The sequence below is a fragment of the Nyctereutes procyonoides genome, unplaced genomic scaffold (assembly GCF_905146905.1).
Source record: "Nyctereutes procyonoides isolate TBG_1078 unplaced genomic scaffold, NYPRO_anot_genome, whole genome shotgun sequence".
NCBI lineage: Eukaryota > Metazoa > Chordata > Mammalia > Carnivora > Canidae > Nyctereutes > Nyctereutes procyonoides.
The window spans coordinates 27,095,182-27,108,680 of record NW_026575047.1 but is presented as its reverse complement, the minus strand read 5'-3'; the positions used below and the strand labels follow the sequence as shown (position 1 = coordinate 27,108,680).

Here is a 13,499-nt window from a genome sequence, read left to right as displayed (position 1 = left end):
GAAAAAATCGCCAACATCTGATTCAGCAGGAGAATCCCAAGCCCTGCCAGCAGCAGATGGGTTTTGAGCAGGGGAGAGGGTGTGTGGTTTGAGGATCACTAAACGTACTGAAAGACAAATTAAAAAAGAAAAAAAAAAAAAACTGAACCACTGTCTGCAGAGAGGAGGAAATGAGCACAAGGGTGTGGTGACTGTCTCCAATAGGGAGAGTCATCCATGGGCTTCAGGTGCCACAGGAGCTGCATGCTTACGGGGTCCTGCGTCAGCAGCCTGTTCTCCACGATGTTCTGACAGGTGCGAGGCACCTCTGGTCTTGCTCCAATATAAAGGCCTTCGTCTTCCAGAAATCTGGGCTGCACATTCTCGGGAAGCTTTTTATACGTGGGCACTAGATAATGCATAAATAAAGACAAGCAACATTGGTGCCAACCTACACATTTCAAATTGCAATTTGGTGAGCTAAAACAACCACTGGAAACTTCACTTATCTTCTTGGAAGTTGCAAACACTCCGTATTAATTTCTAGAAGCCGAACCAAGGAAAAGAGGAATGTGTTCACTTGTCATATCATGCTGTAGAATCATGACATGATTCCACATCTTACTCACCAGGGTGGCATACTGGGGGGGAGGGTGGTATTGAAATCAAAGGAGCTGCTGCACCTCTTACTGCCAGAACAAACCTGGGTGGGGCACTGCTTCGAACACTTTCCTTCTGTACAAAAGGGGTGATAACCTGTACTCACTGGGTTCTTGGAAGAATTTAATGAGATAAAGTATGAGAAGATGCTTTGGAAGTTAAAAAAGAGGATAAGTGAGAGCAGGAAGGGAGGCTTTTCTCGTAGGCCCCCTGCATTTGCACTTACTCACTCGAGAAGGCTGAGAGGGAAAGAGCTGGGGATGGGGGCCTGATGGCATGGCTGGTCCCAGTTTGTGGGGTAACCCTGAGCACTGTGGGGTGGTGTGCAGGGCTGGGGTGGAGGGAGGGCCTTGCAGATCACCAGCAGCATGGGTTCTGGTCAAGAGGGTGGCCCACTGAAGGTTCCCCTGGAAGAGACCGAGTGGATTTTCAGTTCTGGAAAGATCATTGGGTTTGCTTGGGTAGAGTAGGCCAGAGGAGAAATAAGAAGCAGCCAGGGGACCTGGGAGTGTCCAGAGGTAATTTGGGAGTTCATGAGGAAAGGTGGAGAGTCTCTTTTGTTTATAATTATCTCACTCTAAACCTCGCCGAATCCCTGAATCTGCTAATTTTCCTGCATGTGGCCATTTGGACATTCAGTTTTCCAAACTCACCCACAAAAAACAACTAATGTCAGCGTTCCTGGAAAAACCAAAGTTGGAGTCAGGGTGGGGGGGGGCGGCGGCGGGTGTAAACCATTTTTTTCCTTTTTCATCTGCTCCCCACCCTCCACTCACAGGGCTGGCACCAACCCCGCACCAACGCAGTGATCTTCTAAGGTTTTCATGGAAATGTTTTTGAGCACTTGCTCACTCTGTGGACATTTACTGGTTGTGGACACACTATCATGCATACACAATTAAATCAGGAAAGGATGAGATTAAAAATATGTGCCAGTAGAAGCCTTGACATCTGCTTCCTGTATCCCAGGGGGGCGGACACGCTCTACTTTGGCAACCATTTGCCAAGCAGTGACAAGAACAGCATGAGTAACAGAAAGCACCAGTAACAAAAAGCATTATTACTTTTTTTTTTTTTTGCTTTTTTTTTTTTTTTTGCATTATTACTTTTGATCCCCAGCCCTGTGCTGGTTACAGCACAGGTGCTTTGCTCCTGCGATTCTTCTCAGTGCTCAAAGGAAAAAGAAACGCCCAGAATCATGTCCTAGGATCGTTTCATTTCCTCCTCTTTTCAGATGAGACTCTGAGAATGGAGGAGCTCCCTAGAGGTCATACCTCAGGGTGGAGGAGCTGGGGCAGGGTGGTTCCCCAACTCCTGTTTGCCAGGCCAGGGGTCGCCTCCCCAGAGGGCCTTCCCTTTACACTTCTGCTTTTTCATCTGTAAACTGGGCATGAGAATGAACACTTCTCCAGCCCTGGTGTGGGGCCAAGTGAGCTGGTAACACATCAAGTGCTTAGAAAGAAAGCTGGTGGAAGAAGTACCCAGAACGCATCTGCTATTATTGTTACGGCCAAGTTGTAACCCTTCGGTGCTTTTCCCAGCTACCTATTATATTTTTTTATTTTTAAAAATATTTTATTTATGCATTTGAGAAGGAGAGAGTGAGCATGAGCAGGGGGAGAGGCAGAGGTAGAGGAAGAAGCAGACTCTCCACTGGGCAGGGAGCCTGATGTGGGGCTCGATCCCGGAGTCCTGGGATCATGACCTGAGCCCAAGGCAGACGCTTAACTGACTGAGCCACCCAGGTGCCCCCCAGCTACCTACTTTAGAAGGAAACTTGAGATGTCCAACAAATTCTAATACTTAGAACCATACACGATTCAAGATGATCTATCAAAATGGAACAATAATTTATCCTTGGCTTGGCATTTAATTGGAACTCAGAACATGACAAATGAAAAGAAATCCAACTCCCAGGTAAAATGAGTGCACCCCTTCCCAGCCTGAGGGCGAGCCTGCCATTTTAAGTGTGAACTAACAGCTAACTAACTGGGGAGCTCCTTCAGGCACTCTCAGGAGGAAAGAACATTCCAGGGGAAAAAAGAGTATAGGGAAACCCAGGGTCAAAATGAAGCAAGAGGCAGCCAGTAGGAGTCAATCTGATGGCCCCTGCTCTAGAACTCCAATCTTTGTCCCCCAGGTGAGGAACCTCAGCCAACCTGCTTTGCACCTCCCTTAGAATTTCTGAAGTAATCACATCCTATTGCATGCTGGTGGGATGCCTGGTGGCTGGGGGCTTCCAGATAGTCTCAGGATGGTGCTGGCACCCAGGGGGAACCAGCCATGGAGTAGAGTGTTGGAACTCTACTGCTTTTATCCCCACCTCTGGGAGAAAGAGAGGGACTAGAGAGTTCAGTAATCAACAATGGCAATGATTTGGTCTCTCATGTCTCCATCAGAAGCCTCCATACAAATCCTAACTGAAGGGGTTTGAGGAGCTTCCTGGTTGATGAACAGGTAGAGGCACTGGGAGGATGGTGCCTCTGAAGGGGGGATGGAAGCTCCATACCCCTTCACATGCTTTGCCCTATGACTCTCTTCATCTGTGTGCTCTCTCATACCCTAATTAAAAAAAATTATTTATGAATTTGAGAGCAAGAGAGTGAACAGGGGGAGGGGCACAGGGAGAAGCAGACTCCTCACTGAGCAAGGAGCCCAACACAAGACTTGATCCTGGGACCCCGGGATCATGACCTGAGCTGAAGGCAGATGCTTAACCAACTGAGTCATCAGGCTCTCCCATACCCTTTATTATATGATAAACCAGTAAATATAAGTGTTCCTTTGAGTACTATGTGGTGTTGAACAAATTACCTAACCTGAGGAGGGGGTCATGGAACCCCTAATTTGTGGAAAAATCAAATAGAAGTATGGGTAACCTTGGCACCTGCTACTTGTGTGACTGGTGTCTAAGTAGAGGTAGTTTTGTGGGACTGAGTCCTTAATTTGTGGGGTCTGTGCGAACTCCAGGTAGATTGTATCAGAACTGAATTGTAGGATACCAGGCTGGTCTTGGAAAATTGGTTGGTGTGGGGAAAAAAACCCCAAACATCTGGTCACAGCAGTGTTCTAGAAGGGTTGAGTGTAAGTAGAGGATGAAAGAGAGATTTTCCTTCTCACAGCCTGAATCTCAGAGTCTCTCCTGCTCTCTGCCCCGAGAGCAGGTCACTGATTTGATGAGGGGACACCCCATCTCATCCTTGTTTCTTGTGCTATCTATTGTTGAGTGTTTGTTCAAAGGCATTTTCTCATGTTCTTTTTTTTTTTAATCTGAAGAAATTTCTTGATTACTAACTCAGATTAGAAATTGGAATCTGCTATGGAAATTGGACTTCTTCAGACAGTAGCTGCAGTTCGCGTGAAGGAAAAGTTGCCCATACTGAGCAGGAAGGCAAGAAAGAGCAAGTACCTGTCAGTCTACTGGGTACGAACAGGAGTTCTTTTTCCCTCTGCAGCCTAACGTGAACGCTTTCGTAATCTGCAGGTCTGACTGCCACAAAATCCTCGGCTGCGTGGTCCAAGCCCAGTAGAAAATCCTCGGCATCCTTAGCACTAAGCAGCTCTTCCTCATCCTGCATTACCTTAAACAGTAAGAAAACATTATGCTATGATTACTAGTTTGCTTAGAAAAATAATGACATTAAACTCATCAAACAAGGTATCTTATAAGATTTTGTTTTCTTTCTTTCTTTCCTTCCTTCCTTCCTTCCTTCCTTCCTTCCTTCCTTCTTCTTTCTTTCTTTCTTTCTTTCTTTCTTTCTTTCTTTCTCTTTCTTTCTTTCTTTCTTTCTTTCTCTTTCTTTCTTTCTTTCTTTCTTTCTTTCTTTCTTTCTTTCTTTCTTTCTTTCTTTCTTTCTTTCTTTCTTTCTTTTCTTCCTGAGAGACACACAGAGAGGCAGAGGCAGAAGCAGGCTTTCTGCGGAGAGTCTGATGAGGAACGCAGTCCCGGGACCCTGGGATCACGACCTGAGCCAAAGGCAGATGCTCAACCACTGAGCCATCCAGGCAATCCCCTTTTTATATTTTTTTTAAATAAAGCATAAGACTTGATGGCCTTTCTGTTTCACAAGTGGGTTTTCTTTGTTTTTTACTTTTCCATATACTCGGAAAATGTCAAAATCAGAATGGGCTGAGGTCTGAAGAGTTGTGCTGGGTAAAGCAACTGAAATCTCAGCAACTCTGGCCTCCTTTGAGGGTGTGCATTTTTCCACATTTACTTAAAGTACTTGGGCTCAGAAGTTATGCAGTATGCTAACCTTCCCCTGGCATGGACCCCAGGGCAGGACACTGTGAGTACTGTCCACACGATGCTCAGGCTGCCTGGGTTTGCATCCCAGCTCCAACCCACACAACCTGCATGATTTTGTGAAACTTACCTACCATTCTAATTCTTGTTTTTTTTCAACTGTAAGATGGGGATACTAACAGAGCTCACCTCTTAGGGTTTTGTAAGGATAGAATTAACAGACACAGGTAAAAATTCTAAGCACTAGGCCTGGAATCACAAATGCTAGCTTGTAGCATGTTAATTTGGAGTATTTTCCGAACTTTATCTTCTTCTTTCTTCCTCTTCTCCATCTCCTACTTACTTATTTTTCTCCTTCCTTTCTTTCTTCTCCTCCTCATTTTTTTTTTTAAATTAAAGCCTGATGCCCATTTATGAGCAACAGCCTTTAAAATCCCATTGAGATTTGCTCAGATGTTAGCCTCACTACCTGCTTCTTAATATTTCCTCCCAAATAACCAAAACAATGAGAAGGGGAAGTAAATAAACAAGGTAAGCAAGCTCCCAGCACAACTTGAGTACACAAAATGCCAAAAACTTTGAAAAAGTAAAAAGAGAAAAGTGTCCTAATTTCAGTGGGTGATTTTTCTCACTTGTGTCCCTTTTTGCTTTATGATGAGCAGAGATGGGCTGAGAAAAACTGCAGAGAAGACAGAAAAGGAGAGTTACACATGATCTAAAAGCTCTGCCAGAAAGGCTAAATCCACTTTGAGTATAAAAATACTGAAAAAAGAAAAAAAAATACTGAAAAAAGGGTCTGAGCAGACAAGAGCATGGAGTATGGGGGAGGGGTTTCACAGGGGGCATGATTTCAAAGGGCGGTTTTAGGAACATGGACCTACCAGGGAAGAAACGTGCCCAAGAGAGGAGGCTTTTGGAGAGAAGTGTCACAATTTCAGAAGCCTACAGATCTGTTGATAGCCCTGCCTTCCAAAAGTGGACCCCGGTTCTCCTCCCTTTCTGTATGCGCTGTACTTAGTTATGCAGGATAAGAGTGCAGTTATGTAGCTTCTGACTCTATGTCAGGAAGAGCACTGTGGCTTCCTCCCTGCTTTCTCTTGGAGCACTAGCTTTAGGGGAAATCTGTCACATCATGAGGACACTCAAGCAGCTTCCTGGGGAGGTCTGAACCGAGGTCTCCGGCTAACACCCAGCGCTTGCCGGGCAGAGGAATAAGCCACCTTGGAGGCAAAAACCTCCTGACCCAGTCAAGCTTTCAGATGATTGCATTCTTGGCTGCCTTGTCTGCAACCTCACGAGACATCCAGAGTCAGAGCAAGCTGAATATTGATTTGTGAAACAATTACTATTGAATAAGCTTAAGTATTCCCACATTTCCATAAACCTAGGTAAAAAATTACATTTTGACTTTGTTGCTTGTGCTTAGGTGTCATATCCAAAAACTCATCACCAGGACCCATGTCAAAGGGCTTTTTTTCCTGTTTTTTTTTCCCCCTAGGAGTTTCATGGTTTCAAGGTCTTACATTTAAGCCTTTAATCCATTTTGAGTTAATTTTTTGTAAGTGGTGTAAGGTGGGGGTCTACTTTCATTCTTTTGCATGTGAATATCCAATTATCCCAGCACCATTTATTAAAGAGACAATCTTTTCTCCATTGAGTATTCTTAACTCCCTTGTCAAATATTAGTTGACCGTATGTGCTTGGGTTTAGTTCTGGGCTCTTGATTCTGTTCCATTGGCATATTTGTGGGTTTTTATGCCATTACCCTGCTGTTTTGATGGCCAGCTTTATAGTATAGCTTGAAATCAAAGTTTGATGCCTCCTGCTTTGTTCTTCTTCTCAGGATTACTTTGGCTTTTGGGATCTTTAGTGGTTCCACATAAATTTTAGGAGTGTTTTTTCTACTTTTGTAAAATGTGTCATTGAAAACATTTATAGAGATTGCATGGAATCTAAAGATGGCTTTTGACAGTATTGACATTTTAATATTAATTCTTCTGATCCATGAACATGGGATAACTTTACATTTATTTGTGTCTTCTCTGATTTCTTTTATCAGGATCCTACACTTTTCAGAGTACAGGTCTTTCACCACCTCAGGTAAATTTATTCCTAAGTATTTTATTGTTTTTGATACTGTTGTAAATGGGATCAATTTCTTTATTTCTTTTTCAGAAAATGTGTTGTTACTGTAAAGAAACATTACTAGTTTTTGTTTTGTTTTTAAAGATTTTACTTATTTATTTGAGAGAGAGAGAACATGGATGGGAAGGGAGAAGGAGAAGATGAGGGAGAAGAAGACTCTCTGCTGAGCAGGAAGCCCAATGTGGTGCTTAATTCCAGAACCCCAGGATCATGATCTGAGTTGAAGACAGATGCTTAACAAACTGAGCCACAAAGGCACCCCACACTACTGGTTTTTGTATGTTAATTTCGTATGCTACAACTTTACTGAATTCATTGATTAGATATAATAATTTTTTGGTTGAGTCTTTAGGATTATCTCTATATAGAGTCATAGCGTCTGCAAATAGAGATCTTTTTTTTTTTTTCCAATTCAGATATCTTTAATTTCTTTTTCTTGCCTGATCTTTTTTTTTTCTTTAAAGATTTTATTTATTTACTCATGAGAGACACACAGAGAGAGGCAGAGACACAGGCAGAGGGAGAAGCAGGCTCCATGCAGGGAGCCCGATGTGGGACTCGATGCTGGGACTTGATCCTGGGACTCCAGGATCATGCCCTGGGCCAAAGGCAGGGTCTAAACCACTGAGCCACCTGGGGGTCCCTTGCCTGGTTGCTATAGTTAAGACTTCTAGTATTATGTTGAAATAGGAGTGGTGAGAGTGGGCACCATTGTCTTGCTCCTGATCCTAGAGGAAAAGCTTTCAACCTTTAGTTATTGAGTATGTTACCTGTGGGTTTGTCATAGATAGCCTTTATTATGTTGAACTATGTTCCTTCTATGCCTAAGAGTTTTTATCAAAAATACATATTGAATTTTGTCAAATTTGTTTTCTGTATCTATTAGAATTTCTTTCCTTTTTAGAAATTAAAAAAATATTATTTATTTCTTTTTTTTCAGTTTTATTGAGATATAATTGACATATCCACATCTTTTTTTTTTTTTTTGAAATAAACTCTACATTCAATATGGGGTTCAAATTCATGACTCTGTGATCAAGAGTTGCAAGTTTTACCTACTGAGCAAGTCAGCCTCTTTGAATTTCCTTCCTTTTTAATGCTGAATAATTTTCCATTGTATGTATAGGCCACATTTTGTTTATCCATTTATCTGCTGATGGATACTTCGGTTGCTTTTACCTTTTGGCTATTGTGAATGCTTCTCTCAGCGTTAAGTATACAAGCATCTGAGTGCCTGCTTTCTATTCTTTTGAGTATATACCCAGAAATGGAGTTGCTGGAACATAGTAATTCCATGTTTAAATATTTGAGGAATGACCAGACTGTTTTCAGAGCAGCTGCACCATTTTACATTGCCATCAGCAATGCACAAGGGTCTAGTTTCTCAACATTCTTGCCAGCAATCGTTCTTTTCTTTCTTTCTTTTAGAAAAATAATAGCTATTCTAATTTGTGTAAAATTGTATCTCATTGTGGTTTTGATTTGCAGTTCTTTAATGATTAGTGATGTCAAGCGTATTTCATGTACTTATTGGCCATTTGTGTATCTTCTTTGCTGAGATGTCTATTCAAGTCCTTTCTCCATTTTTTAAATGGTATATTTTATTTTGTCTCACATGTGCCACACACAATTAGAGTCTGAGTCATAGCTTGGGTGTGGAATGGGGCACAAAAAGCTAATCACCTGTGAGGTTGTGGGGAAAGAGAGAGAGAGAAAGAGAGAGAGAGAGAGAGAGAGAGAGAGAGAGAGAGGCTTCATTTGCCTTGGAGGGGCAAACATTCTGCATATGAAATGAATGCTAATCATTGTCTGGAGTCCAGCAAGAAAAATCTGTAAGCTGCCTTGTTCTGCTTTTTTTTCGTTTTCCATGAGAGAAAGGGACAGATTTAATCAAGGTCCTTATTACCCAAATTGTGGGGTAAAATCAAAGGCTACAGAAAGTAATGTGAACGTAGTATTCCCATGGCTTTCAACTAAAGCATGGATGAGCTGTTTTGTGTGGTGGTGGCAGGTTTGTCCTCAGCCTCTTTCTTTCTGGCAAAGATGTCATCATCATCATTGTCACCATCATGGTCATTAATGTCATCATCATCCCTCATCTCATTCCCATTGTAATATTAAATACCGTTTTGTGTTCTCCATGCACAGTTGGCTCTTCTTCCTCTCCTTCCTCCTCCTCTTGGTTAGTTTCATCTCTATTTCTGGCTTGTGATTTTTCCTCTGATTCCTCTGGTTCAGGATCATAGTTGAAAGTGAAGAAGTTATAGGCTTCTTCGGCAGAAGGGAAGCCAGGTGGAACCTAAGAAGCAGCGAACAAAAGAATTTCAGATTGTTTAAGCTGAGGTGAGTGCCACACAGTTCACTCACAGCAGCTTGATGTTAATAGCATCGGGCACATTCTAAGCATCCTAAGCTTATTACCTTTTTTTGAAGGTATGAGATTACTTGTCACAAACTTTAAGAAGCGCAATAGGCAATTGGTGGCTTCCTCTAATAAGTAACTTTAATGAGTTATGTTTTGATAAACCAGCAAACATTCTCAGAGGCACATGAATATATTTTTTCCAGCAGTAAAAGCTTTTGAAAAGATTATTAAAATACCAGAAAGTAATTCATTATTTTATAGACCAATGCTGAGATAGTTTAATTTAATTATGAGCAATCCAGGGGTCTTCTAACTTAAAAGAAAAAAAGGCTTTTTTTGGTTTTGATTCTTCTTGATTGGTTCCCCCCTTTTTCCCCATAATGAAAGCTGGTACAACTTCAGAGCTGAACAGTCTAACTGCTAACATTTCCTGCCCTTCCATGCAGTTCCTGTCACCCAGTCAGGCAGTATTCTAATCTCTCCTGCTGTATCCTAGCATTTTAAAGGTAGAAATCAGTTCTCATACTTTTTTCTTGTAGGCTCCATGGCAACAAGACTCAGGGTATGTATAGAGACATCTCTCATTGGATATTTTTGAAAAACACAAACAAACTAACAAAAAACATGATTTAAAGCATGCATGATTCAGAAAGACAAGATTTCTTACCGGGGGTTTAGACTTGATTTTTTGTGCAGAATCACGGAACTTTACTCTTGAGTAGCTTTGGGAATTGTCTTCTTGTTTAGTCCTTTGTACCTTTTCACCTGGCTATATGAGTGGAAAGAAGGATAGACTGAACCTTTATTTATTATTTAAAAAATGGATTTATTTATTTATTTATTTATTTATTTATTTATTTATTTATATTTATGAGAGAGAGAGAGGGAGCTCGCACCAGTGAGGGGAGGAGCAGAAGGAGAGGGACAAGCAACACCATACTGAGCGTGGAGCCTGATGTGGGGCTTGATCTCATGACCCTGAGATCATGATCTGAGCCAAAATCAAGAGTTGGATACTCATTGGACTGAGCCATCCAGTTGCTTCAGGATATATAGAACATTTAAATCAAGAAACTAGATATTTCAAAACAAGCATCAACTCTTGAAGGGGAAACCCTGTGACCATTGATGCAGACCACCATTCCTAAGCAATGAAATAACTTACAAATGTCAAATATATTTGAAGATTAAGGTTGCTGAGTATCTTCTCACTCAGCTCTGTCTCTCTCAAGACTGAACAAATATAAAATTTTATACTCAAAAGACCCTTAAATGACAAATGCTATTTCTTCTACAGATCTATAGATTATTTAGTTCACAGAGGACCATTTCCAAACAACCTATGAAGAAAAGCATCAGTAGTGCCCGGATGTAAATAAATCTGACACACACGCTCCAGGGCACAAGGCCTGTCCTCATGAGCCCCTGGACCTGCTATCCCCCTGGAAGCCAAGTTCTATGATACCTCAGTTTGCTAATTCTTTTTTTTTTTTTTAAGATTTTATTTATTTATTTATTCATGACAGACACACACACACACACACACACACAGAGGGAGAAGGTAGAGGAGGGGCAAGATGGCGGAAGAGCAGGGTCCCCAAGTCACCTGTCCCCACCAAATTACCTAGATAACCTTCAAACCATCCTGAAAATTTACGAATTCGGCCTGAGATGTAAAGAGAGACCAGCTGGAACGCTACAGTGAGAAGAGTCCGCGCTTCTATCAAGGTAGGAAGACGGGGAAAAAGAAATAAAGGAACAAAAGGCCTCCGAGGGGGAGGGGCCCCGCGAGGAGCCGGGCTGAGGCCGGGGCGAGTGTCCCCAGGACAGGAGAGCCCCGTCCCGGAGGAGCAGGAGCTGCACCAACCTTCCCGGGCGGAAAGGGGCTGGCAGGGAGTTGGAGCAGGACCCAGGAGGGCGGGGATGCCCTCGGGCTCCCGGGGACACTAACAGACACCTGCGAGCGCAGGAGAGTGCTCCGAGCTCCCTAAGGGCTGCAGCGCGCACCGAGGGACCGACCGGAGCAGCTCGGAGGGGCTCGGGCGGCGGCTCCGCGGAGGGGGCTGCGGGGCGGGAGCGCGAATCCCACAGCGCAAGCCCCGGAGCACAGGGCGCCGGGACACAGCCCAGGACCCGGCCTCCCCCGGGACAGGCAGAGGCTGGGAGGGCCCAGGACAGCGAGGACGCTCCTGCCCCGAGCTGAGCAGATCAGCGGCCCCGCCCCGGAGCCTCCAGGCCCTGCGGACGGAGAGCCGAGAGCCCCGAGCCCCGTAGTTCCTGCGGAGGCTGAATCCAGGCTTCCAGAGCTGGCCCCGCCACTGCGGCTGTTCCTCCTGGGGCCTCACGGGGTAAACAACCCCCGCTGAGCCCTGCAGCAGGCAGGGGCAGAGCAGCTCCCCCAAGTGCTAACACCTGAAAATCAGCACAGCAGGCCCCTCCCCCAGAAGACCAGCTGGACGGACCAGTGATACTCCCCCGTGTTCCAATACAACTTGTTTCTGGCCACTCTGCGCTGAGCAAAATGACTAGAAGGAAAACCTCACCTCAAAAGAAAGAATCAGAAACAGCCCTCTCTCCCACAGAGTTACAAAATCTGGATTACACTTTAATGTCAGAAAGCCAATTCAGAAGCACTATTCTACAGCTACTGGTGGCTCTAGAAAAAAGCATTAAGGCCTCACGAGACTTCATGACTGCAGAATTTAGATCCAATCAGGCAGAAATTAAAAATCAATTGAATGAGATGCAATCCAAACTAGAAGTCCTAACGACGAGGGTTAACGAGGTGGAAGAACGAGTGAGTGACATAGAAGACAAGTTAATGGCAAAGAGGGAAACTGAGGAAAAAAGAGACAGTCAATTAAGGGACCATGAAGACAGATTAAGGGAAATAAATGACACTCTAAGGAAGAAAAACCTACGTTTAATTGGGGTTCCCGAGGGCGCCGAAAGGGACAGAGGGCCAGAATATGTATTTGAACAAATCCTAGCTGAAAACTTTCCCAATCTGGGAAGGGAAACAGGCATTCAGATCCAGGAAATAGAGAGATCCCCCCCTAAAATCAATAAAAACCGTTCAACACCTCGACATCTAATAGTGAAGCTTGCAAATTCCAAAGATAAAGAGAAGATCCTTAAAGCAGCAAGAGACAAGAAATCCCTGACTTTTATGGGGAGGAGTATTAGGGTAACAGCAGACCTCTCCACAGAGACCTGGCAGGCCAGAAAGGGCTGGCAGGATATATTCAGGGTCCTAAATGAGAAGAACATGCAACCAAGAATACTTTATCCAGCAAGGCTCTCATTCAAAATGGAAGGAGAGATAAAGAGCTTCCGAGACAGGCAGGAACTGAAAGAATATGTGACCTCCAAACCAGCTCTGCAAGAAATTTTCAGGGGGACTCTTAAAATTCCCCTTTAAGAAGAAGTTCAGTGGAACAATCCACAAAAACAAGGACTAAATAGATATCATGATGACACTAAACTCATATCTGTCAATAGTAACTCTGAACTTGAATGGGCTTAATGACCCCATCAAAAGGCGCAGAGTTTCAGACTGGATAAAAAAGCAGGACCCATCTATTTGCTGTCTACAAGAGACTCATTTTAGACAGAAGGACACCTACAACCTGAAAATAAAAGGTTGGAGAACCATTTACCATTCAAATGGTTCTCAAAATATACCCTAAAAACTATAGAACACTTCTGAAAGAAATTGAGGAAGACACAAAGAGATGGAAAAATATTCCATGCTCATGGATTGGCAGAATTAATATTGTGAAAATGTCAATGTTACTCAGGGCAATTTACACGTATAATGCAATCCCTATCAAAATACCATGGACTTTCTTCAGAGAGTTAGAACAAATTATTTTAAGATTTGTGTGGAATCAGAAAAGACCCCGAACAGCCAGGGGAATTTTAAAAAAGAAAACCATAGCTGGGGGCATCACAATGCCAGATTTCAGGTTGTACTACAAAGCTGTGGTCATCAAGACAGTGTGGTACTGGCACAAAAACAGACACATAGATCAATGGAACAGAATAGAGAACCCAGAAGTGGACCCTGAACTTTATGGTCAACTAATATACGATAAAGGAGGA

General features: G+C 43.2%; 1 protein-coding gene across 4 annotated transcripts in view; it reads right to left on the bottom strand.

Annotated features, from left to right (window-relative positions):
• CC2D2A (coiled-coil and C2 domain containing 2A) overlaps nucleotides 1–13,499 on the bottom strand; it is a 143,294-nt gene that overhangs the window by 90,963 nt on the left and 38,832 nt on the right. For all 4 annotated transcript variants that reach the window (XM_055326646.1, XM_055326649.1, XM_055326647.1 and 1 more), the window contains 4 exons: nucleotides 10,063–10,164; nucleotides 9,156–9,329; nucleotides 4,049–4,220; nucleotides 252–388 (listed from right to left, as the gene is read on the bottom strand). In XM_055326646.1, coding sequence (XP_055182621.1) covers nucleotides 252–388; nucleotides 4,049–4,220; nucleotides 9,156–9,329; nucleotides 10,063–10,164 — 585 coding nt within the window. The remainder of the gene's footprint in view (nucleotides 1–251; nucleotides 389–4,048; nucleotides 4,221–9,155; nucleotides 9,330–10,062; nucleotides 10,165–13,499) is intronic.